General features: G+C 50.7%; 5 protein-coding genes across 5 annotated transcripts; 2 read left to right on the plus strand and 3 right to left on the minus strand.

Annotated features, from left to right (window-relative positions):
* Positions 1–232: 232 nt before the first annotated feature.
* Positions 233–2,702, plus strand: KY384_007954 (uncharacterized protein; the record flags this gene model as incomplete). Its single annotated transcript, XM_044816443.1, has 3 exons — positions 233–581; positions 1,119–1,880; positions 1,951–2,702. 3 exons carry the CDS (start codon positions 233–235, stop codon positions 2,700–2,702), a joined length of 1,863 nt encoding a protein of 620 aa, XP_044667083.1.
* A 4,527-nt stretch (positions 2,703–7,229) lies between these two features.
* KY384_007955 (uncharacterized protein) lies at positions 7,230–7,855 on the minus strand (the record flags this gene model as incomplete). The annotated part of the gene is made up of 2 exons (XM_044816444.1): positions 7,230–7,441; positions 7,477–7,855. 2 exons carry the CDS (start codon positions 7,853–7,855, stop codon positions 7,230–7,232), a joined length of 591 nt encoding a protein of 196 aa, XP_044667084.1.
* A 245-nt stretch (positions 7,856–8,100) lies between these two features.
* Positions 8,101–9,765, minus strand: KY384_007956 (uncharacterized protein; the record flags this gene model as incomplete). Its single annotated transcript, XM_044816445.1, has 4 exons — positions 8,101–8,450; positions 8,545–8,670; positions 8,801–8,899; positions 8,943–9,765. The coding sequence occupies 4 exons, from the start codon at positions 9,763–9,765 to the stop codon at positions 8,101–8,103; spliced, it is 1,398 nt and encodes a 465-aa protein (XP_044667085.1).
* A 1,087-nt stretch (positions 9,766–10,852) lies between these two features.
* On the minus strand, positions 10,853–12,488 carry ARP3 (Arp2/3 complex subunit, actin nucleation center; the record flags this gene model as incomplete). Its single annotated transcript, XM_044816446.1, has 6 exons — positions 10,853–11,752; positions 11,862–11,948; positions 11,995–12,041; positions 12,099–12,326; positions 12,379–12,401; positions 12,454–12,488. 6 exons carry the CDS (start codon positions 12,486–12,488, stop codon positions 10,853–10,855), a joined length of 1,320 nt encoding a protein of 439 aa, XP_044667086.1.
* A 1,964-nt stretch (positions 12,489–14,452) lies between these two features.
* KY384_007958 (uncharacterized protein) lies at positions 14,453–18,170 on the plus strand (the record flags this gene model as incomplete). The annotated part of the gene is made up of 2 exons (XM_044816447.1): positions 14,453–16,153; positions 16,224–18,170. 2 exons carry the CDS (start codon positions 14,453–14,455, stop codon positions 18,168–18,170), a joined length of 3,648 nt encoding a protein of 1,215 aa, XP_044667087.1.
* Positions 18,171–24,198: the final 6,028 nt, after the last annotated feature.

The raw sequence follows: 24,198 nt of genomic DNA on the forward strand, positions 1-24,198 counted from the left end.
GACTTGATCTCCGCCGCTGACTTGGCTACGCATGATACTTTAAGTCGGCGTTTGGACTGTATATCATCGCCGACTATCAATCGCAAAGAGAAGTAATAAGTCGATACCTTCGCCTCCAGGATTCAAAAATGGCACGCAACTCAGACTTCCGGTAGTATTTAGGGACGGGGCATAAACAAGGCCCCGAGAGGCAGCACAAACGTTTGGAAGTTTCCCCTCGAGCTCACTCAAAATGGCAACAAGAATCAGCGAGCTGCCGCCAACTATGACATTTCTTAACATTCCAGACATGGCAAAGATCTTCGATCAATACAGTGGATTTGGCCTTTTCAGAGATGGCTGCCCAGGCGGATGTAAAGAGACCTGCTCCAAGGTGGAACGAATTTTTGGATTGGCCAATAACTTGCAAAATTGCCTGGCCTATCCGACTATCTCACAGTACATCATGGGCGGCAGAGCTAGTCAGAGCGACAAAGACATTGCCACTAAATACGCGATCGACAACTCATATCAAGGAATTACACATACAATAGGTACCTGCCTGAATGGTTACGTTGACTGGTGCCAATATGATTCGTATTGTAAGAATTTTCATAGTGAGGTGGAATCCGTCTGCAGGCCGGTCTTGGATCTTGGCCCTAATTCTACATTCGTATTGCCCAAGTCGCAGAATGGCTCACAAGTTTCTGCCACCATGGGTCAATGCTTATCCCAGATCTGTTCTACCGTTGATACCTCTGTAAGCACGGAGATCGGTGGCACCGGTGTAAGTCTCCAGACCTCTCATAACCATTGGTGCTCTTCCCATGGCCTAACAACGTTGCAGGTCCGGATATCTTACTATCTTCAAATCATTATCGCTTTGCTGATATTTACCCTCATCACCTTTTGGGAGCATGTGCCATACCATTTGAGCCTTGCATATTTCTCCCGTCGACTTGGACCATCAGCAGCAAAAGCTAAAGCACGTGACATTCACAGAAAGCAAAAGCGACACAGGGAAGCCCTCGTGACTGCTGCCATAGAATTCCACAAGGCGCAGTGTTATTTCATGTCTGCAATTCAAGTTGCTGCGATAGTCGTTATGAACACGGGCATCATAGAATCAAATTCTTTAGGCCAAATATTCAACAATTATGAGCTGATCAAGACACTTTGCTCGGGAAGCTCGCTGCCGATTGCATTCATCCTCTATCGGTTGTGGGCAGTGAAGAAGGCATCCTGGGAATTATGGATCCTCTCAGCCATCACGATTGCTCTTTGCACGGCAACATTTGTCATCTCAACTGGTTCCTCTCCAACTTACCAGACAAAGCCTCTGGAAATCGACTCGCATCTATATCCGGGCTGTGGGAATGCCAAGCCCACGGTATTTTGCACCTCTCTGACTGATTCTTCGGGCTCGAAATCGGTCATCGGACCCGAATTCTCCATCGTCTTCTCTAGCGTGCTCCTCGCGCTCATTTTGATCGATCTCGTTCGAGGACTAAAGAATAAGTATCTGCCGCATGAGGATTACGAGGACCCTATGTTCGAAGCCGCAAAAGAACGTCGAAAGTCTATTGCCAATCTATTAGTACAACCATTTCGTACCGCCGCACCAGAATCTTCCTTGCCACGGTCGCAAACCGACCCGATAGAAAGCGAAAAGCCCTTACCTACTCGTCCAAGTTCAAAGAAGCGACTACATCGTCGCCTAATCACAACAATCACCGTTGTGCTCCTGTGTCTCTACGTCTTCTTCATCAAAGAATTCATCACTTCACTCCAGTCGTTCGACAATCCCAAGCAAAATGATTTGCAGACATGGACAATCGGACAAGTCATTGCTATCATGGTTTTCCTCCCCCCAATCCAGAGCTATGTGACCTTCGAGATCCGTAAGTTCACCTCAATACATGTTGATTCTCGTGTTGTGCAGAATCTCTGCTGACGCCAATTGAACAATAGGAGGCCTTCAAAAAGCCCACGAATCTCGACTCCCCAAAGATTGGCAACTCGTGCGCACAACAACATCTAATAGCGCATCAACACGAGCAACAATTAGGACTAACACATCAGGAACATCCAACTCCTGGGACGATCTTGCGCTAGGGCGCCGATTTATGCGCAAAGGGACCAATGAAACAGACTCTACCAGAGCGGCGACGAGAACAAACACCGACATCCCGTGGGACGACTTGGCAGCCGGGCGATGCCTGATTCGCAAGGGGACGTCAGAAAGTCTACTCTCTCGGGCACCGACGAGGACGAATACGGAAGATTCGATGAACGATGTGGCACCTGGGCATAGCCTCGTACGAAAAGGGACGGCGGAGAGTCTACTGGGCAAATCCCCCCAAAGGACTAATACAGAAACTTCATCTGAGGGCTCACCGCCTCCACAGGCTCTGGAGCGGAAGGCAATCTCGAAATCATCCTCCCCCAAACCGCCAAAAAGGAGTGGTACAGGAACTTCAGCCGACGGATCACTGAGCGGACGCTCGGTACCAAGAAGAGGCACCGCAGACAAGTTTGCTTTCAAAACGCCGGCGCGATCTGATACGGAGATGTCGTGGGAAGACCTAGCAATGGGGAGGGGCCTGGGGATCAAGCCTACGCCGCCATTGAAGAGTGCGAGGGATCGGAGAGCTAGAGTTAGGGAGGATGAGTGGGATGTGCGAAGGTTAGAGAGGGGGACACGCAGGGTGGCTACTGATTAATTAATTGACAGAGTAAAAGGATGTTTGAGTCGAGTTCGCACCGTGCTGTTTTGCTGGCTTAAGAGAGGAGAAGGGTGTACGATAGATCTATTCTTGTATATGATACCTTATTGGATGCTGTAATTGAATTACTATTCAAAGTAATTTGAGGGCATCAGAACACTCTCAGGTTCTCTGATATTTGACAGCAATAAGACTACCAATGACTTGCGTACAAGGACTGATGTGGAGTAATTCTTGATAAATACCACTGGTATTAAACGTGAGGCTTAGTAATCACTGCCTTGCCGGCTCTGATTGGCTATACTCCAACTATACTCTCTTCTCCCGCAAATGACGAATGAGACCAAGTGCACAATGCAGCAGCATATACATCTAAACGCACCGCCAGCGTGATGGTCTTAAGATGATCTGGCAGACGGCGATGTTATAACGACAGCATGGCCGAATAAGATCACTCGTCGCTTGCCCGATCACTCACCGCTACCAAGATCTCCTTGCTCCCTGACTTCTGGCTGGACGTCGACTTCCGCCAGCAAGACTCTCCTCCTTCCTCGGTTATCAGAGCACAAGCAGAGTGTGACCTTGACAACCGATTCGTCCGGCCAAGATGAGCTCATAGCGACAAGGTCGGAGGCGAGTCGTTCGGCTCGACGCTCGGTCATTATGGAAACCTGGTAGACCCTCTACGCGTCACTAGCCATCGAGACGCAATTCGTTCCTGCGGACTACACTGGTTTATGGGCAGAGACAATAGGAAGAGTAAACAGCACACATGGTGATCTGGTCTGTTTGGAGAACGTTCTCCAGGCGTGGGGGCAGCAGACACGATTGATGCCACCCAGTACTTCAAGCGCATTGCCAACCAAGCTGAACTGAATGATACAACTTCGTCACCAAAAGTCAATCATGACGCTTTCCTCGCGGCCATCCAATTCTATGCTGACGTTCTGGCTCCAAGACCACCGCCTATCCCGGCTATAAAAACAATAGTCGCGCAGCGGAGGGAAACACCCAAGACAATACCGTGGCTATAAAGCTCTTTTTACACGTTTGCTTGAGATGTGCTGGTCTTGCTGGCACAATTGTTTACGTAAAGACCTGTCTATGCTATACCTGAGGATGTTATGGTGGGGAGACTGCTGTATGACTCAAAGCTTTGATATGAATTTGCAGATTCAGATCGCAAGCACGCTTTCGGTGTCACTGGCTCGAACACGTGTACAGCTGGGAAGATTACAGCGAACACGTGTTGAAAGACGATATACTTCACATGCAAGTGGCATCCTTATTTGATGAGAATGGATGGAATGACAAGCGCATGGCCAATGTGACTAATTTGAATTTGGGAAAACGCTTGAGTATGCTTCAAGAGCAAGAGGATTTAGAATCCTACGCTGAACAAGCAACATAAGGCAATGCAGCGTGAGCTCCAAGACTTCTCTGACACGGTTGGCCGCTGGACTTCGGTGCAGACCCTTTCCTCCACCCTTGAGCATCATGAAGCTGTGCATCATTTCAGCAATTACTCGCAGCTCCGGGTCCTACGAAAAGGAGGCGGAAGGAATACCTGAAACGATTTCGCAGCATGGCGTGGGCGATCACTATCCTTACACGCCGGTAAAACAATAGAGACAACCGTCAAGCCATGCAGCATGTGTTTCAATGCGGCCTTCCTACGCGAGCATTGGTCTCCTAACCAACGTATTACAGCGCTTGGGTTAATAAAACATCGGCAACGGAGCGACTTAGCTCATAGCTTCCATCGTGTCTTCCTTGGAAATAGCGTATCCCTAGAAACCCAAGGTCAGCGGCTACAGAAACGCACTCTAGCATGGCAAGGACCGAAGGATCATGGTCGGCTGCGAGCTGCTACTGCGACCCAAAATACGTACGAAGTCGGCGCTTAACAAATAATAGACAGCTTTCGAAATTGGAGCCGCATGTGAGGCATCCAACATCATACTGAAAACATTATATGGATTGTTTCATCGTTGAGAGGATGTTTATTTACAGCTTGCATCACAGTCGTGAAACAGAATCCAGCGACGACAGGCGTCGTGTTAGGTAGATTCAGCTATTAACCCTTGCTGCTTGCTATGTTCTGGTTTCTTTGCCTGTCAATGGGAATAGAATGGGCGAGAAAGCGTCGTAAGGGATCCCGATGCTCGTCTATGTATATCATGTTTGGAAAATGCTCGCTCTACTGTCATGGCTGTCTGAGCACTCGCTTCCGTCTCAGAAAATTGTTGTCAAACTGTCCTTTGGAATATGTTTGCTCTACTACTTCCAATGTTCATGTCATGTTCTACTACGTGCGTTGCAATGCGTTTACTCTGAAAGAGTTCGGGATGACCGGGATGCTGCAAAACGTGCGATATAACACATACATACAGCTATCATGCTTGACCATTCTTGCGATCATACAAATAACCATCTCAGCTGCCATAGGTGAGATCAGTCCACCCTCCATCTCTCCCCACGTTCTGGTGAATGTAGCACATTGATACATAACGGGTCTCTAGCTGCACGAACCACGATCTCAAACACTGTCAGCAATACATGCACAAGCAGCATCATTCGCAACTCCATGATATTGAATAGTGGGGCCTCCGAACTCAGCGGCCGACTGAACAGCAAGCAAAGCTGTACAGCAAGTCTCAAATCCGCGCCACCAGGTACATGGCTCAACACAACAACGCGTCCAGACTTCATTCGGCCGTCCTTCAGTCCATCTCACAATTGCGAGATCTGGAGTTCTCGCTGCCAGGCTGGGCCCATCGTCGTAGATGTGAACCATCCGACTAAATCGACTTCAATACCCGGACAAGCTACTACTCCTCTTTCGCATACAGTGCATCCTGCACCTAAGGCAAAACCAGAAGGCTGGCCCCGCCCAGATCTACCGAGCATTACCTCGATGGCGAAGTTTGACAAAGAACACCCAAGATTCATCTTAAACACCATTTCCAAGCAAGGTGATTCCGAAACCTCTGCTGGGCGAGATGATCTCTTTAGATCCACTCTGCAACCTCAGATCCCTTCTAGAACTCAGCATCTTCAGTCTCAACCTCAAGCTCCTTCTTCAACTCTATCCCATCCTAGATCTCATCCTCAAATCGGACTCCTCCAGAATCCAGTCTCTCGACGTCCACAGCCTCCCCGTTCCAAGTTCGCAAACACCCCTCTCCCCTCCTCTCATTTCCCAAGCCCTTACCCGCAGTCTACCACAACCACCTCGCACCTCCCCACCCCACTTGACATCTCTCTCCTCACCCCCCTCAGTGCTCCTCTGTTTAAGAACCCTCACACCAACACCTCAACCTCACGAGCCAAAGCTACCACTACATCCAACACAGCCTCCAGCCTCTCCCGTGTATCACCACCCACACTCAGGTCATCCAACCCGTTAGCCAAAAGCCAGACAAACACGACATTCTCAGCTAAACTCTCTCTTCCAGTCTCCCCAACCCCCACCCGCGCAATATACATCCCGAACAAAGCTAGCACGAACTCCACGACAGGCGGAAGCGAAACTCAAGCATGTATATCCACCGTCTCCACGCCTTTTGCCCGCCGCTCTACCACCTCTAAAGCGTCTACCCACGCCCCTTCTCTCACTAGCACATCTCACACCTCCTCACACTCCCACACCTCCTCCCACTCCCACACCTCCTCCCCCCTTCGACAACATCCCCTCCCCCCATCCCCATCCCCATCCCCCCCCCCCATAAACAGCAACGAAACCTCCCACCACCTCGCCATCGCTGGTGCAGACGAGGCCGGGGACAGGGATGCACTCGCTCCCCCACCCCACCCCCACGCCCACTCCCTCTCCTCCCCCGACTCCTCAGCACAAGCCGCTACCGTGAAAGACGAGGGCGAGGGCGAGGGCGAGGGGGAGGGGGAGGCGAGATGGACGGCAGCGACGACGTTGAATAGAGAAGGCGTCGCTACGGCAGCGGTTCTAAACGGTGCCGGACGGACAGGACGCGGATGGGGATGGGGAGGACTGGTGTTCTGGCTGGTTTGCTTGTTGTAGATGTGTAGTAGGGTTGAGCTATGGGAAGGGGTGTGGGTGTGGGGCGGATGGATCCATCGACTTAACGCACAACTTTTCTGAACAGAGAGAAGTTTAAGTAGGCAGATAGGGTAGGGTAAGGTAAGGTAAGATAATTCGCCCGCGCGCTGCGCACTGATATCTCAACCTTGCACCTCCTGGGACGGCTGAGGGATTTGTATATCCATCCACCTCCGTACATCAAGACGGGAGACATAAATGACGGAATTTTTGCAGAAGTCCTTCTATCTATCTAGCAAGAAGACGTGATGGACGTGGGTGAAGCAACAATCTCCCATCCTCCTCGTCCCATATTTTTTCTCAGATATGCCCTGCCCTGCCCTGCCCTTCCCCACCTTGAGAAGAAAAAAAAAGACGCCCGCTGTCTACGAACGTAACGTAACGTATGTATGGTAGCCATCGATATTGCGTCAGAGGGTTTACCAGCTTGAAATGCATTTTTCACATCATTGAACATCCCATCCGCTCTCTCTCTCACACCAGCTCGTGTCATGGCCAACTTTTTCTTGCTTGCCGTCACTATATCCCCCCCCCCTCGGCGATATATTGCGCCCCTTCTCCTTGCCAGCCAGCAACCCCTTCTTTGCTTTCAGCCATCCGCAGCACAGCACACCCGCAGCGGCGTCCTCTGGGCCCCTACCCAAGCTAGCAACCATCCCTCGCATAATCATCACCTCCCCTCCTCCCCTCCACCCCCATCTCCGGCATGATGCAACGTAACGCTATTGAACTCCTCAAACGGATCCACTATCTCGCCTCCAGGCGTCGCCAATCCGCTATCAAGCGGCACGCCCTTCAGTCCCGCGGCGGGGATGCCCAGCGCGCCATCCTTCGTCACGCCCCCCTTACCGAGACCACCGCCTACACCACCGGGCACGCCGCTGCTGCCGCCACTGTCTTTCGCTCCTGCTCCTGCCCCTCCCCCTTTTCCACTAGCTCCGTTCGTGTTGCCCGAGTGCATTGTCAGACCATTGGAGCTGGAATTCGAGTTGCCCATATCCATAGACGATTGGGAATCTTTCACGTTGCGAAAATTCACCGTGTCGATGGCCCGACCTTGATGCGGTGTCATGGGCGGTTTCATATGCCGGAGAAGCGCCCATTGCGTGTTGCGGAAGAAGGGGTGGGATTTTACGTCGGAAGCGCCAGCGCGGGAGCCGATGCGGCGAAGTTCGTCTTTGATGAGTAGTTTGCGGATGAGGGATTTGCAGAGGCTGTGGAGGGAGAGAAAGAGGGTCAGAAAGGGTCTGTGAGGAGGGGGTTTGGATAGATGGGTGGGAAGGGAGACAGAAAGGGAAGAAGAGAAGATGGGAAGGCTTACTTCGATATTTGCGGCGCGCCGCCATGTTCGGGGAATGGCACATCGTCTCGCAATATGTTGGCGAATGTCTGGTTCCTGTTCTTTCCCTTGAAGGGCGTTGTGCCGTACAGCATTTCGTACACCAATATGCCCAGGGTCCACCAGTCCACCGCACTTGTATGGCCGCAGCCTTTTATCACCTCTGGTGCTATGTATTCTTCTGTTCCGACAAACGAGTTGGTACGAAAATCTGCGATACAGGACTTTGTGTCTATTATAGGAGCTCCATTGCCTGCCATGGCGCCGTTTCGCCCGACGATCATTGTAGGGGCACCGCCGGGCCCTGATTGTTTTGAGAGGTCGAAATCTGACAACATAATGTGGCCGGACTGATGCAGGAGGATATCTGTGATTTGTCAGAGAATACTCTGAGAGGTTGGTCAGGTAGGGAATGGATGTACTTTCTGGTTTCAGGTCTCGGTAGATGAAACCCATGAGATGGAGGTATTCGAGCGCTGCGATCACTTCTCCTGCATAAAAGCGGGCGTCGTCTTCCGGTACGCATTTACCAGGACGTGTTTGCAATGCTGCATCCGTCAGTGATGTCTGACAAGACGAGCGATGTGGTCGCTAACCTCTAAAGAATTCTCCGCCACTGCAGTATTCCATACATAAATATAGATGATCCTCTGATTGGAATGAATGATATAGTGTTACAATGAACGGATGATTGCTCGTCGCAAGGATCTCCTGTTCTGCCAATGCTCGTTTTATTTTGTTTCTCTTGATCATCTCTTTCTTGCTCAAGACTGTATCCTATTAGCACAACACCTAGTGTCTTCTCTGCTGCTAGGCTCACCTTTCATAGCATATAACCGACTCGATCGCTTTTCCCTTACCAAATATACTTTGCCCACGTCCCCCTTTCCTATCAATTTGATCTTGTCAAAGCTTCCAGGCCCAACCTCGACTTCCCTTACTTTTATCGAATTGGAGCTGTATGTTCTTCGAAATGCTAACGAATTGCGGAACGGCGGAGGATCCAGACTACCGTCTGGATCGGGTACAGGCAACAAATGGCCCTTGTTGTGGTCAACTAAGCTCAGTGATGCATCTCTAGCATTCTGCGCCAAAGGTTCTTTGCCAATCTCTGCCGTGGACGGCCGCTCGTCATTCTTCGACCCTCCCAACAATCCTTGGACATTGGGCGCTGACGCTATCCTTCGCAACTTTCTCGCCAACTCTTCCTTTCCTGCTGCAGTAGCTTGATCATTTGCGCCACTCACGGCTTCCACCTTTGTCACTCTAGGCGAATCTGGGGGAGAGGGAGGGACACTGCTGTCGTTGTGATGCCGGAGGGCTGGAGGACCTTGGTGGGCAAAGTATGGATTGGCATTTGCTGTGGGTGACATATGGTTTTCTAACGGATCACCCTCACTTGCTATCGTCTGTGATCGGTGTCGGGTAAGGCCCAAGAAGCGGGATTGCCTGAATGTTGACTTTTCTGGCTTTGGTAAGGGAGCAGCGCCATCGTTGTTGATACCGGCATTAACATTGCTACTGGAGCTGTTTATTCGGAAGAAGTTCTTGATTTTCTGAGGGAAGTCTTTGGAGGAGTTGGCATGTCGTGAGGAGCTGGAGTTGCTAGAGAAATGGCGCTTTTCGCTCTTGGTGCTCGGCATGGTGTTGCTGTGCGATGAGTAGCCAAACAGCTGGGTCATACTCGTGGTAAACAAGTGCACTGGAACAGCGCAATGGCTGGCAACTCAAGAGGCCGTGTGGGATGTCGACTGGCAGCGCGTTGGGGGTGCAGATCAATACTGGGTTGAGAGCATGGTAGCTGCCGAATTGGGAAGCCAAGCCAAGTGTCGCTGCTCCCCAAAAGGTGTTCGAAGTGATGCAGATGTGCTGTGAAAGAAAGAATAGATCTCAAAGGAGTAGTATGGGACTTAGATGGTAGGAGATTTCTCCTGTGGCTCGTAAAGATACATTGGTACAATTGATGCTCACTAATTGTCTACCACCTAACGGGCAGGGGGTCTCTTTGGGGTGGAGTTCTCTTGGCTTTTAGGCGGGGCGGGGTTCGTACGGGCTGGTGGCGACTACGACCGATAGGGGAGCCGCTATCACCCCTCCGTATATCCAATGAATGACACAGACCTCCAACTCTTTCCTAATTCCAGGTACAATTCAAATAGCATCTCTGAGCCTCCACGCTGCCTTGTTGGAAGGCTTCTTTGAGCAGCCGTGGACAGTAGTATCGGAGTATGCTACTTCATATAGCTTTCAATTATTACCCTTCAGGATGCGGCCTTCACCGCCCGTGCAGGGTTCAATAATGATCGTACGTTCATCGCCACACGCACGAGGCAACTTCTACGGAACCCTCTTTTTTGCAAATCAATGTTGTCGATACATGCATGTGACTACGTCACAGCCCGATGTTGTATCTTTTTACATGCAACATTACCCCAGTGCTTCCGGCTCTTTGGATGAGCGGCTCCGCCTTCACGATCCTTCGTGGCTTACGTTTGCGGGACAGATCTGACTCGAGGCCGCGTGTGAGCCAACGTTATTACCAAGCTGACATTCATGACCAGCTCCAACCTCTGAGCATGGACGAGCGAGGCAAAGTGTCAGGTCAACTTTGGCAACAGTCATTGAATGCGTTGTTGTACCGGTTTGCATGCCCTAGATAGCTTACAACAAGGTATCGTTACCCGCTAAAGTACAGGCAATATCGAGTCTTTCTCCTTCTGTTCTGAAAGTTTACGTACTGCCCGGACCTCCTATCAGGTTGAACCTCCTGACAATACTTGGTCCCACCTCGTCGTACTCCGCCTTGGTATGACAATAGCTCCTGAATTCTGGCGTTTGCCCGAGTAGTGACCCTCCAAACCACGGTCCGTGCCTCTGCCGCTTGTGGGTGACTACTTGCACGTCCAGGCCTCCAGACTTCTTTCCCCCAGACTTGAGCTCCGAAGCCCGTATGCGCGCGTCTACCATATGTTTGATATCTCTTTGCAGTCTCCGCCCAAAGTCTTTGTATAGAGTGGAGCCACCCGACAACACGATGTTCTTGTACAGTCCACGCCGCACATCAATGGGTGAAGACTGGATGACGCCATCCACAACCTCTGGTAGGGGAGTCAGGAAGTCTGAAGACCAGATCTCGGGGTTGAAGAAGATCTCGGGGGCAAGGAATCGCTCATAGCCAACGTCCACATTCACTGTCCTTCCGTTCGGGGAGGTCACGGTGTGTTTGAGGAAGCGTTCAGGTTCGCGATCGAAGCGAGAGAATTCTTTGACCATGTCTGGGCAAACGTAGCAATATTCTTCCTTCACTCTCTCAGCCGTCTTGAGAGAGGAGTCGGGTTCTCCTCGATCTCGCAGCAATGATTGTACGAAGTATGTGATATCTCGGCCTGCTATTGGGATAGATTTGATCGATGAGCCGATCACGTAGCCTTCAGCAACTGGTATTATATGTGTGACTCCGTCGCCGCTGTCAACCACTATGCCGGTCAGTGACCGGTCCGTGACTTTGGAGGAGGTCCAGCTGGCAGCAAGGGCGAGTACTGCTTGTACGGCTATGTAAAGACCTGCGCAGTTGAAGGACTCGAACATGATCTCCGCGGTGTTCTCACGGTTCTCTGGCGGATTTAGAGGCTGCGATTCTCGTCAGTGGGTGCGCTACCGGAAGCTCCTGAGCTCCTTTTGAACAAAAATGTGTTGATAAGGTTGTATGAAGGGCGAAGGGGACAGCGAAGGAACATACAGGTTCTGTTAGGAGGAAGTAGTGGTCTTCTGGCTCCACTCGAAGGTATTTGAATATTGAATTTGACCAGAATCGTTCCATCAAATCCTGCGACGTCAGCGTTTGAAGCGAAGCGTAACACCTTTCAACATACCCAGTTTTCGACTTGGCCATGCCGTACAGGATAATGTATCCCATACCCTGTATCAAAATCAGCGGCCAGTAAAGTCTTGATAGCTCAGGCAGTAGCTATCGTACCAGGTCCGCTCCCCGCAGTCAAGGCCTCATCCCCAATGAAAAAGTCGAGATCCTCCGTTCCCCTCTTGTGAGATACATTGCCTGAAGGACCAGCCCCTCCTGTCAAGTACGAAGGCTTACTAGCCACTGGTGGACGTCCAGAGCCTGCACCACCGGTGCCACCAACGCCGCTGCGTGTAGATATCGCTGTAGGAAAGACGAAGGAAGGGGAGTCGTTGCCAGCGAAGCCTTCATGCGATTAGAGAGTTCCGTGCGAGGTGAAGGAATGTGAGAGCGGTACCGAGTTTTGAAAAGCCAGTACCACTATGATCAATCAGCATTGCTTGCGGATACGCCAGCCTTGGGTGATTCTTACTTGTCTATGACGACCGCGGGTGTCTGGGTAGCCATTCTAGGAGCGTGGAGATGGTGAAGTTAAGTTGAGGGCTCGTAGAGCATGACCGTTCATCGTCATTCCATTACTTTCACCTCGCATCCATCTTCAGGCATCAATTAATAGCACTTCTTTCAGATTGATGCTTCCATTTGTGGAGCCCGCAGTCCGCGCGTTAGATGCGGCATCGGTTGGTGAGTTCGGTCAAAAGTTGTTACGTCCCGACGTCAGAACAGAGAAACTTCAAGCTGCTGCTTCTGAACAGTGCGCTTTGGGTCTGCGATTACAATCCAAAAATCAAGAGGTCGCAAAAATGGCTGTTAGTATTTTCGGGCCCTGATCTGGCCGGCCTTTGCTCTGGTCTGGTCTGAGAAGCTAATTTTCACAGTCTGTCCCAATAAATCCGAGGCCCATGCTACAATCATTGTACGTCTTCCAAGACTCACCTCTCACACCCTTTGCGACGACCCAATCTCTCCAGGTCCACCAGCTTGAGATTACTCCATTCGTCTACGCCTCGTTGTCGGCAACGACTGGCTAATGTGTGCGCACGAACAGGGTCAACGAGCCAGTCATCATCCGTCTAAAGTGGGGCCAGACCGAATACCACGGTCGTTTGATCAGTGTAGACTCCTACATGAACATACAACTGTCGAATACAGAGGAATATATCGATGGGAAGAACACAGGAACTTTAGGGCAGGTCCTAATACGGTCAGTATGAGCGGCGAAACCTCAATGGTCTTTGGAGAGCACGCTGGCAGAGTTGATGAAAGAGGCTGATTCAGGTTCTTATTGCAGGTGTAACAATGTACTTTGGGTATCGGGCGACAAAGGATCTAAGCAAGGCGATGTGAAAATGGAGGGTTGAGCTCAGGCGCTGGAACCATGATTCGATCTGGTGTAAAAGGAGGCTCTCCAGAGAGCGGATAGAGGTGCAACAGCCTGATCAGGAGAGGAATGTTAATAGGATATACCCCAGAAAAATGGCACAGCAGCTTTCGTCGTTGGGCTTGGTCATACGACGAAAGAGCCCGAGAGCTTTGAAGGTCGCCCCGGAGGTGCATGTGCCAAGTCTAGAACAGATTGACTGGCTGCATCAAGCACGATCAGATCTTGCATTCGATCCAAATGCAAAATGCAGATGCTATCGTCTCGTCCGTATTTCATAACAATTGGCGCACGTTCAAGATTGATTGGCAGGCGTGTTTCGAGCACGTGGAGACGTGAATTGATGTCTGAAGCAGACGCGCAAAAGGCGGTCAAAGCAGTTGTTTGAATGTCCATCCGTACAGCACAACATGCTCTGCCACTCTGCCAGTACGTAAGATAGGGGCCACCTCCTTGCCGTGAGTCTGTTTCTTGTCAGGTCCACGGAAAGTCTAGTAGAACTATGCGGGCCCTACGGGCAGTGCGGGTGCGGAGCCTCTAGAGGCCCAGGGTCCAGCAACGTGGTCGTCTTGGGACAGTAAATTGGTAGACGAAGAATATGCGATGAAGCGAAACGAGTAAGCTGCCAGTTCACTCATTTCAATTCCGCTTTAAGCCGACGTTCCCCGCCCCGCCGTCCTCAGCCCTACGAGATAAGTCCTCTCCATTGGCGTCGTAATGCTGTTTGTATATCTTCGCCTGCCCTTCCGTTGCAATGAAGGCTTTGACAAGCCTGATGCAATTGCTTGACTCATGTCAAGCTCCCCTCCCGCTTCAAATTCTTCCTCACCGAAGTTGCTGGTGAGGTCCACTGAAAGCCACCCCCCAAGATGCGTCTTCGACAACACCCTCGGCGGAGCCAGAAGCGATAACACCTGCAAAGCATGCCTCACCTAACGTACGGCAATCAGTGCCATTGTCGAACTACACGGCCAATGCGTCAGAAGAGAAAGAGTCTGGTGTCAAAGGGAACAGTGAGCTGAGTGAATGCAGCAATGCAAGCACTCCGCGTCTCCACGCACTCAAAATTGGCAGGCACAACCTTGACAGCATGTCAAACGAAGACAAAATGAGTCTAGAAGTAAGCCAGTCGCCTGGGCAAGAGCCGACACCTCTCTTGCTACAATCTGGTAGATCCACTTCCTTACCTTCACGACCAGCCAGCAACTCAGCAGATGGAAGTAAGAGCTTAGGTACTATGCTATTCCGAGAAGAAAATAGTCAACAAACATATACAACATATGAAATATCATCAAAGGAGGATCATGCCTCCAGGGATCGATATACTGAAATGGGTCTTTGGCCTGCACAAACTTCGGCGGAGCTGCAAAACAACGTCGGAGCAAGGCTTGAATCAAAGTCAGCAACGGAACTTCCGACAACCGTTCACTCCTCAGAGCAATCAGAGAAAAAGCCGGATTTTTCTCTGTTGGCACGCGGAGCTCGCGAAGAAGCTTTCTCAGAGCAGAGAACACGAAGCTCAAGTCGAGGAAGCCAGAAGCGAGTCGAGAAAAGTATAGAGGCAATGCTTGCAGATGAGGCGCAAGTTATCAATGCCAGAAGCCGAAAGTCAAGCCACATGCTGGGCCTTTTCAAAGAGAATGCTACCCCTACGGAATCGCGGAAGACTCCACAACCAAAAAAGTCGCCGACCTCTATACCGGACAACTTTCATCGTGCTAGAAGTGGAAGTGCACTTGAAGTTGCGCCCAACGTCGAGCCACTGGATCAGGAACCTATAGGACCTGGCAAGGGTACTGAGAGACATAGAAAATCTTCGAACTCGGAACCCAATTTACGAGCTCATAGCAGCTCACAGGATCCGAATAGCCATGCACAATATCAAATTGACGTGGAGCCTGCCCATTCTTCCCCGGAACAGCCAAAAGTCGCGTATGAAAGCAAAGCCCCAAAGCAGAATGAGACCACATCGAGGAAACGCCTTCCGTCTAGGCTTCTTGAAGAAATACGCCATCACCATAATGTCATTGTACCGTTTCACGACAAGTTCAGAGTTTCGCAAGTCAAGTCTCCGGGAGTATCGACTATAGCAGGCAGGGATCAGGCTGGAGAAAAGATATCCACTGAAGGCCTTGGGTCCACGTTTGAAGAGGTGCACGAAGACGACAGAGAGACCGAAGAAGACGAATCGGATAAGGAACAAATATCGTCTGCCTTGTATTACCCACATCAGCAACCATCGCCTGACGCCTTACAGGATGTGACCATTGGAGAAGCGAGAGAAAAGAAGGAGGGCGAAGAAAACGAAGACTCGAGTCTGCCGGAAGCAGCTTTGCAACTAGATGACGAGCCTGAGACGGCATCTCAAGACGTTGATATACATCTGCAATCGCGCGATCAGAGTCGTTATCTCCATGGTGATCTTCAGCAAGCTAGACAATCTTCGGGGGATATCGTTGACTACAAACAATGGGTGGAGTCAGGCACATCAGCATCGGAATCCGAAACAGAATCCCAAGGCTCCACAAGCCAGACTGACGAATTTCAGAGTACTCCAAGAGCGTCACCTACATCAAAAATTTCATTCTTGCATGCAAAAAAGAAGGAAAGGCCAGCTGCTCCGCTAGGTGCTGTCGAGCTCAAGCCTTACAACCACCAAGTCGGAGGACATACGACCGTGTTTCGCTTTTCGAAGCGTGCAGTCTGCAAACAGCTTACAAGCCGGGAAAACCGCTTCTACGAGCTGGTTGAAAAACATCATCCTGAATTACTCAAGTTTCTACCCAAGTACGTGAGTCTGAAGCGAACGTTGATGCGCCATATTGCTCTCATCGTGGCTTTTCGAGTTTTTTGACTGACAGGCCATCCTCAACAGGTATATTGGAGTTCTGAATGTGACGTTCCGAAAGTCCAGCAAGCAAAAGGCCAAGGAGCAAGCCAAAGATGGAGTGAGTCCGCCACAGCGAAGAGCAGACCTTGATTCATCAAAGAGCCCACCATCAGAAGCTGGGAAGGTCACCCAGGGTACAGATGATCATAGCCGCACTGTCAGCCACTCTCAGCAGAAGGGTCAGGTGCCCCAAGTCATTCTAGCGCAGAATCGGCATATCATTCCCGAAAGCCTTTTCTCACCGACAAAAATCAGCCATGGCATTGGTCTTCGATCGCTCCCTACACCTATCTCGCCCATACTGTCAAGATTAACGGTGGCCTCTGATGCTCGCGTCAAGGACGCTTCGGCAGTAAATGGACACACTCCTGAGACCCGACCTTCTATGCATAGGCATAATATAAGCTGGGGAGCGACTACTGTAAATACTAAATTGAAAGATGAAGTCTTGCGAGAAGTGTTCACTCCTCCCACCATCTATCGTAGTCGTCGTCATGGTCGAAATCATCACTCTTTAACACGAGCTAATAACTCGCAACCAAAGCGATCAATCTTGAGTGATTCCTTGCCGCCAAAAAACAGTGTTGAGTCAGAAGACCGAGGTCCAGACCTGGACAAGATCACGCAGAATGCTTCGGCCGCTTCAGCTACGAAACCTCTCAATCGGCCTCCTTGGAAGCCGTCAATGCTCTTGCCACAGACGGGAACAAGACGCTCGCAGTCAACAACTCGCGAAGATCCAGCCCAACCCAGAGAAGAAAGTCAACCACGCGGTGCTGCCATCTCAGCCACGCGTGCTGTTCGTCGACGGCATTCTGGTAGCGGGCTCCGCAGCAAGCAAATAGATGTCGACAGCAATCAACGAAGTGCGTATGAGTTCTATGAGGATGAAGGTTATGGCGGAGACGAGGAAGATGGAATGTTTGCGATGGACATGGACTCCATGGTTCCTCCGGGACCACGTGACGCGCAAATCAAAGGCAAGGACGAAGAAAGACAAGGGACGTCGAAGGCAACGGGGTCGAACAATCCGAATGCCGTCGCACCACTTACGGAAGCGACCCAATCTAAAGCAGTCCTCTCTGAACAAGAAAAGCCCCTGCCGCTCGCTCGACATCCATCGCTGCCGGCGAATCCTAAGCAGGCTCAGTTACAACCCGATGAGCGTATAGAATTGTTCCTACTCCTCGAAGATCTGACCTCCAATATGAAAAAGCCATGCGTGCTCGATTTGAAGATGGGCACTCGACAATATGGTATCGAAGCAAATGAGCAGAAGAAGAAGTCACAACGTCGCAAAGCTAAAGATACGACGTCTCAAAAACTTGGGGTCCGACTCTGTGGTATGCAAGTTTGGAGTCCCGCTAAAGAAGACTTCATCTTCCTGGACAAATACTACGGTCGCAATGTCAAAGCGGGCAGTGAGTTCCAATGTGCTCTTCGAAAATTCTTCTTCGACGGCATATCTGCGTCGAGCATCATCCCACATGTTGTTGCTTCGCTCGAGAAGATCTCGACACTAGAGGGAATCATCAAAGGCTTGCCGGGCTACAGGTTCTACGCCAGCAGTCTACTCATGCTATATGATGGAGCAAAACCGGAGCCGTCTGAGAATTCAGAGAATGCCGACCTAAGCTCGACAATCAGACTCAAACTTGTCGATTTTGCAAACTGTGTCACAACAGAGGATAGAATGTCTGATTCAGCGCTCTGCCCCCCGCATCAACCGAATGGCATTGACCGCGGCTACTTGCGCGGCTTGAGATCGCTACGGATGTATCTCACCAAAATACTGAAAGAGGTATGGACTGAGAATGGGTTGAATGGAGAAATGGTCCCGATACGACTGAAAGATACCCCAGGTGCGTGGCGCGAGGAAGAGTACGAAGAGGACGATCTTGGTGGCGTGAGTATCTAAGCCTGCTTAATCCTAGTCATGTGTCTGCATGGCCTAGCTGCAGCCGTGCAGGAGTATTGACTCTGCTTGGATCGGGCCGACGAATAGAGGATTCTCATTCCGAAGTTGATACAGGAGACGATGTAGCAAAATCCTGTAGCGTCCTTCTCAGGCCGTTTTCAGCGCCAGAGGTGAAGGTAAGCGGGCGGGTTTCGCTTTGGCTTCAGATGCTGTCCCTTGTTTTTCGGCTCGGAAAAGTGATAAGTGCGCTTATACAATATAGATGAAAGTGATATCTTCCTACCCTATATTGCTTCACTGGGAAGTCGTCAATCTATCTGTTTCACACTCTCGATTGAGGCGGGCTCTTGCGTCGAGGAACAGACCCCCGCTGTGCGAATCCCACATTCTGCCCGGCCAAGACTTGTGATCTTCGCTCTTTAAGACAGTCTGTCTATCACCACACCACCCAGAACACGCTCGATTATTAGTTAACAATTTCTGTGAGCTGGTCTTTCCGTTATATGACCGGAATCTCTTTCCATGTCCATCAGATCAATTTCTCTGAAACAGTTGCGTGACCTCCTCCTTCTCATCCTCCCGGACTAAGCTCGAACTCACGGAGGTATCACCGCGCTTGCTATTCACCTGCTCTACCCCTTCTTTCACCCTTCATCTTTCACCATCATGCTCAACGTCCATGACACACGGCTCGGATCGAGAACGTGCGGCGTGGGAAGTCTTTGCGAGACAAGTTCGTACCTTTTGTAGCGTCATCGACATCCTCGTTTTATGTCGACAAGGGGGTTCCGAGTTGTACATACTCCCCATGTGTTTCGCTGTCGCTTCAGCCATGCCTGTATTGCTTGATCCTGCACTCTTTTCCATCGCTATCGAAGCCGTTTCATGACATGGCATAGGGAACGTCTCAGCAGGATGGGATGTGATGATGAGGAAGATAGAAAAGACCCCAGAATGCCCCGGGCTTTTGATGTCAGTTTGCTGTTCACTATTATGAAAGCTGGCTTTGGAGGAGCCATTTGATGTCTACCGCACACCGTCTTTCTTCTTTCTCAGACTGAATCACCAGCTCAACATCGACTGCGATTCGTTTTCCTCGGCAAATTTGAGCTTCTAACAGAACGAGCCACCCAGCCTCAAAATGCTGAACCACCTCATCATCGCCATCCTCGCTTTCATCACGATGACAATTGCAAATGCAATCCCTCATCCCCTCCCCATACCTCTACCTCAAGGCGAAGGAGGGCCCCAGACTTGTAACGCGACAGCTATGGCGTTGCAGGCGCCTGATTGTATTGTATGTCCCTCCCCTTCCCCTTCGCCTTTCCCCTTCCCCTTTCCCCCCACCCTTCCTCCTTCTCCCATTCCCCATCCCCCTTGCCATTCCTCTTCCCCATCTATCTCCCCCCACTAACCCCCCAATCTAGTACTCCTGCTTCACCACAACACGCCTCAAGCACACGAACTGCGACGAATTCGATTTCGAGTGCCAGTGCACCGGTACGAATGTCGGCGTGTTGAGGCAGTACGTGGGGCAGTGCGTACGGAGTCGGTGTTTGGGTAGCGTGCCGGTTGGAGTGCTTCTAGGTGCGCAGAGGAAGGCGGAGGGCGTTTGTAGGTGTGCTGGGTTTAGTGTTGGGGGGTAGGGGTGGGGGCTGGTGGGGGTGGGGGTGGGTGGAGGGAGTGGGGGGAGGGAGTGTGTGGAGGGAGTGGGTGGAGGGGGATGATAGGGGGAGGGGTCAGGATATGAGATTCGCTCGATTGAATATACTACAGGCTATCATTCAACGCTGTCGCCCCCTGTCGTGGATTGCGGGGCTTAGGGTTTTGGCGCTTGATCTATCCATCTAGATATGCCCATTTTTAATAATTGAAAAGGAAGGGACCTGATTCAAAAGCTGGACGAGCACAAGGGATACGCGATCTCTGATGACAGAGATTACTTCAGTCGCGGCTCAGCAACACGATTTGCAAGGCTTGTCAAAGTCTTCGTAAGACTTCTAACATGGATATGTGTATCCGATGGTGATGTAATTGCCAAACGATATTAAACGACGTCTTCAGGGGTGAAGAAGCTTTGACCCTCCTGATGGCTAGGGCTACGGCTGTCTTAACGCGACAGCGGGCTATATGTCTCGCGTACAGCAATATAATTGGCGTTGACAGTGATGCTTTAAGAATAGAGAAAACACCGAGCCGACAGCCTTCTTAAGAGGCTGCTGGCTTTATCCGCACGAGCGGACTTTTTCTGCCAATGTCTTCAAGAAAACGAGGCTCAAAGCGCAGGTTCTTCAATGAGAATGGGCATGTCCTGCTCACACTCTTTTCCTGCCAATGTCTTCAGGAAACGTTTCAAGGAGACGAGGCTCGAAGCGCAGGGTCTTTAATAAGAACAGACGTGTCCTGCTTGCACTTATCTTCCGCAAGTCTGTTGTCATCTCCAGATGTGTCTTGCCTGGCTTTCGCGACCGAAAACCATGTTCACGCTACTGATGCTCACACTCTTCAGTGCTACTTGGATAGGCGGTTCCGCAGCTTTTCCCCAACCACAACTGAGCTCCATTACTTGCACTTCCTACGACCCCCAAAACGATCCGATCGTGCCCCAAGACTGCTACAACGCCGTCATTCAACTCCCCATTCTCACACACAACAAGGATGTCACCCTAATTTCTAAGGGCGAGCTTCCTGCATTTGGCTTTCTAATAGTACCCACCGTCCTCGTATCCGATACCTGCGCTATCATACCCTCGATCACAAACGATAAAGTTCAAGTCGAGAGCATAGTCCTCACCGATACAGTGGTGCCTATACTCACGGTCTGCAACTCCGGGGGCGGGGGATTCTATACATTCGCCCAATATGGGGGGCAAGTGACTTTGTCCATAACCGGCAGAAATACCGCGCTTGATGCCGCTGCTGCGAATAAATGGGCGACGTATCCGAATGCTGACATTGTGAAAAATCTTACAGCGAAACATCGTGAGCCGGTATTCACTGTCGATGGTGGGAGGAAATCAGGCTCTCCGGGCGATGTACGGGGTCCTGTCGGATAAATGTAGTGTCATACGGTGATTGTTGTACCCTGATCAAGGAATTCCCTTGGCTACTCTTTCTTTGACCTAATCGCCCTACACCAACGATGAGAATGACGGCATTTGAGTGGATCAACATCGCACTGAACGGTCGTGCTTGCTAAGAGCAGCATTTTGATACTGGAACCAGGTTGAATCTAAAGATCAATCAACTCGTCGTCGACCAAAAAAGAAAAAGTCCCCCCTCGGAGTCTCTTATCTGGTCATCAAGGTCATGATCGAAGCCTAACCACCTAATTTCCGACCATTTTAGGATATTGAGGTTTAGATAACTTGAAATGCAAAGAAGGCCTAAATCATCGGTATAAGAGCCTGCACTGACTTTGTCTCCTTCCTCCAAAAATAGACGATTCAGTGACCAATCCGATGTTCTTTCATCAACGAAGAAATTTTGGTGGACTTCTGCACCATTTAAATCAAGAAACAATCCGCCGAGCGTGCATTGGTATCGAGGAGATTTGAGAATTTCGACGATGCCAATAGACGTGTTTGATGAAAACCACGATGCAGCTTTGCGATTTGCCTACTTCCTGCTAAGTTTGATACACGGCACTCGAAGTGCTTGAATCGATCAAGGAACAAGGTCTTCCAGCACGAGTGTGGGATGTTGAGCTCTTTCATTTACGATAGGATGACGTGAAGACCGTGGCATACATCCGTTATTCAGTGGAGCACAATGTCCGGTGTCATTCTTTAAACGTCACTTTTCTTCATTCTTGGTTTCTCTCAGGCCTTGTCTGCCTTGTGCGAAGAAATAAAAATTCGGGCTCCCCTTCTTACGAAGATATTAGCCAAGATTTGGTGAGATACAAGGACCTAACGGCCTCATTGCGGGCAAATAGATACACACCAATTTGCGCCCAATGAAAGTTCACTGAGCATCTATGAGTTGAAAAGGAGTGAACATATGTCTTGGATACTATGCAGCGCTGTTGAAAGGAAGATACAAAACCCAAGAAGATAGTCATAACCAAACACCCGATCAGAGTGCAACTACATAAAAAAAAAACCTCGCAGTTCCCTCATTGAATCTGCATTCAAGATCGACAGTTTGTGTTTTTTCGAGTTGGAAAAGGAACTTAGAGTCTCTATTGCTCGACAAATTGAGCAGTATTGATTTTTTGATAAGTGAATCTGTTGCCATGCAGCTTCATCCTAGTAGAAGTCTCTACACTGGACATAAATGTCTGCACACTACTTCCCCCTGAGCAGGTGGGACATGGTCTGACATCGATGCTCCCTGTATAGTCTGTCCCCCGAGCAGCAAGGGAAAAGAGTCAGAAATTCCCGAATAAACTGTACTGCCTTAGTCAAACGACGGTCTGTTCGCTGATCCTCGATTCTCTGCACCACTAGATCCTCGATGTCCTTCATATAAGGAAAGCTCGATCAGAACCATTGTCGCAAGGCCACAACCCGATACTCATCATCTGCGCCTTCTCCCAAACTCCCCTTGCCAAACAACATGCTTGGAGTATGATACGATAGGCTAGGATATGTTCTCAATCCTGCGCTGTCGATACGGAGAGCATCGACACAGGCGTAGCTCAGGGTATTCCTTCGCCACGAACAGTAACTCAAAACCTTACCTTCTGTGTCCAGGACGTTCTCTTCAAAATTTAGTATCTATTGGATCCCCCAAGCAGTAACACAACACAAAATATGGGCAACACCGGCCAGATCACAGCACGAGTCTTCTGAATCCAGTCGACCTTCTGACTTCTTGAAACATATCGTCGTCGTAGGCGGACGGTGGGAGTTGATCTCGATCCTGCCTTGACCCCCCCACCCCTCCCCTGGTAGGATACATTACCTAGGACTTGCTCTGTCCATAGCAATTTGGACATGGCGTTGCTACTGAAGCTTCCACCACCCCCCATCAGAAAATGCCCATGACATAAAGAGCACTCGACCTTATCTCAGAGGTTCTAAATTCGAATGCCCTGCCTAGGACGAGTATAGTAAAGTGTACTTAAATTGCCAGCTCCGCCACGGATCCATCGCTCTTCTTTAGCGACATTTTCTGCGGGCTTCCGCTGCCTAGCGAGCACAGGGCGAGGGGGGGTGCATCCTTCGCTCAGCCTCCACGTTTCAGCACCTTCGTCTGCTGTGTACAATAATAAAGCCAGCTTCATCCTCCTACATATTGAATATCCATCTTAACATACAGGCTAAAGCCGGCCGGTGTATTGCGTCGAGATCGGGTCTGATATGGCTACATTCGCTATCCAGAATTACCCCTGAGGTCCCATTCGCGGTCACAGAATACAATAGTAGCCATTGTTCGATGGCCACCGAGCCAGGCTCATGGACGCCCTGGTCTCAAAACCAAGCATACACTTACGCGCCCGTGGCATCCTCGAATGAAGTGGAGCTGCACTCCCTTGCGCCCACACCGCCCTCATCGACCACACCAGCCCGTCTCGCAAACCACAGCAACAACAGCCCCTTCAGCAACGACGATGACTCGCCCGACCCCGACGCCTCCCCTCTCCTCACCCCTCGCAAGCACAACGACCCTCACACGCCCACCACAAAACCCCCAACCAACTCCTCCCCCGCCCCCAGCCGCCGCCCAACCCAGCGATTCTGGCACCACATCCCCTTCACCGGCTGGCGCGTCGGCGTAACCTGGTGCGCCCTCGCCGCTTCCCTCGTCCTGCTGACCAACACCCTATGTACGATCTCCCTAACCCTAACCCACAGCACCACCTCCGGAATCGGCACCTTACAATCCGGCTCGTGCGCCTCCACAAAACAACTTTCCCTCTGGTTGCATCTGCTGATAAACGTCCTCGGCACCATTTTGCTCGCGGGCTCGAATTACTGCATGCAAGTGCTCTCGGCGCCGACGCGTTCGGAGGTGGACAAAGCGCACGCGCGTGGGAAGTGGTTGGATATCGGCGTCCCCTCGGTGCGGAATTTGTGGTATG

Source organism: Bacidia gigantensis, assembly GCF_019456465.1.
Source record: "Bacidia gigantensis strain McMullin 20006 chromosome Unknown contig_278, whole genome shotgun sequence".
NCBI lineage: Eukaryota > Fungi > Ascomycota > Lecanoromycetes > Lecanorales > Ramalinaceae > Bacidia > Bacidia gigantensis.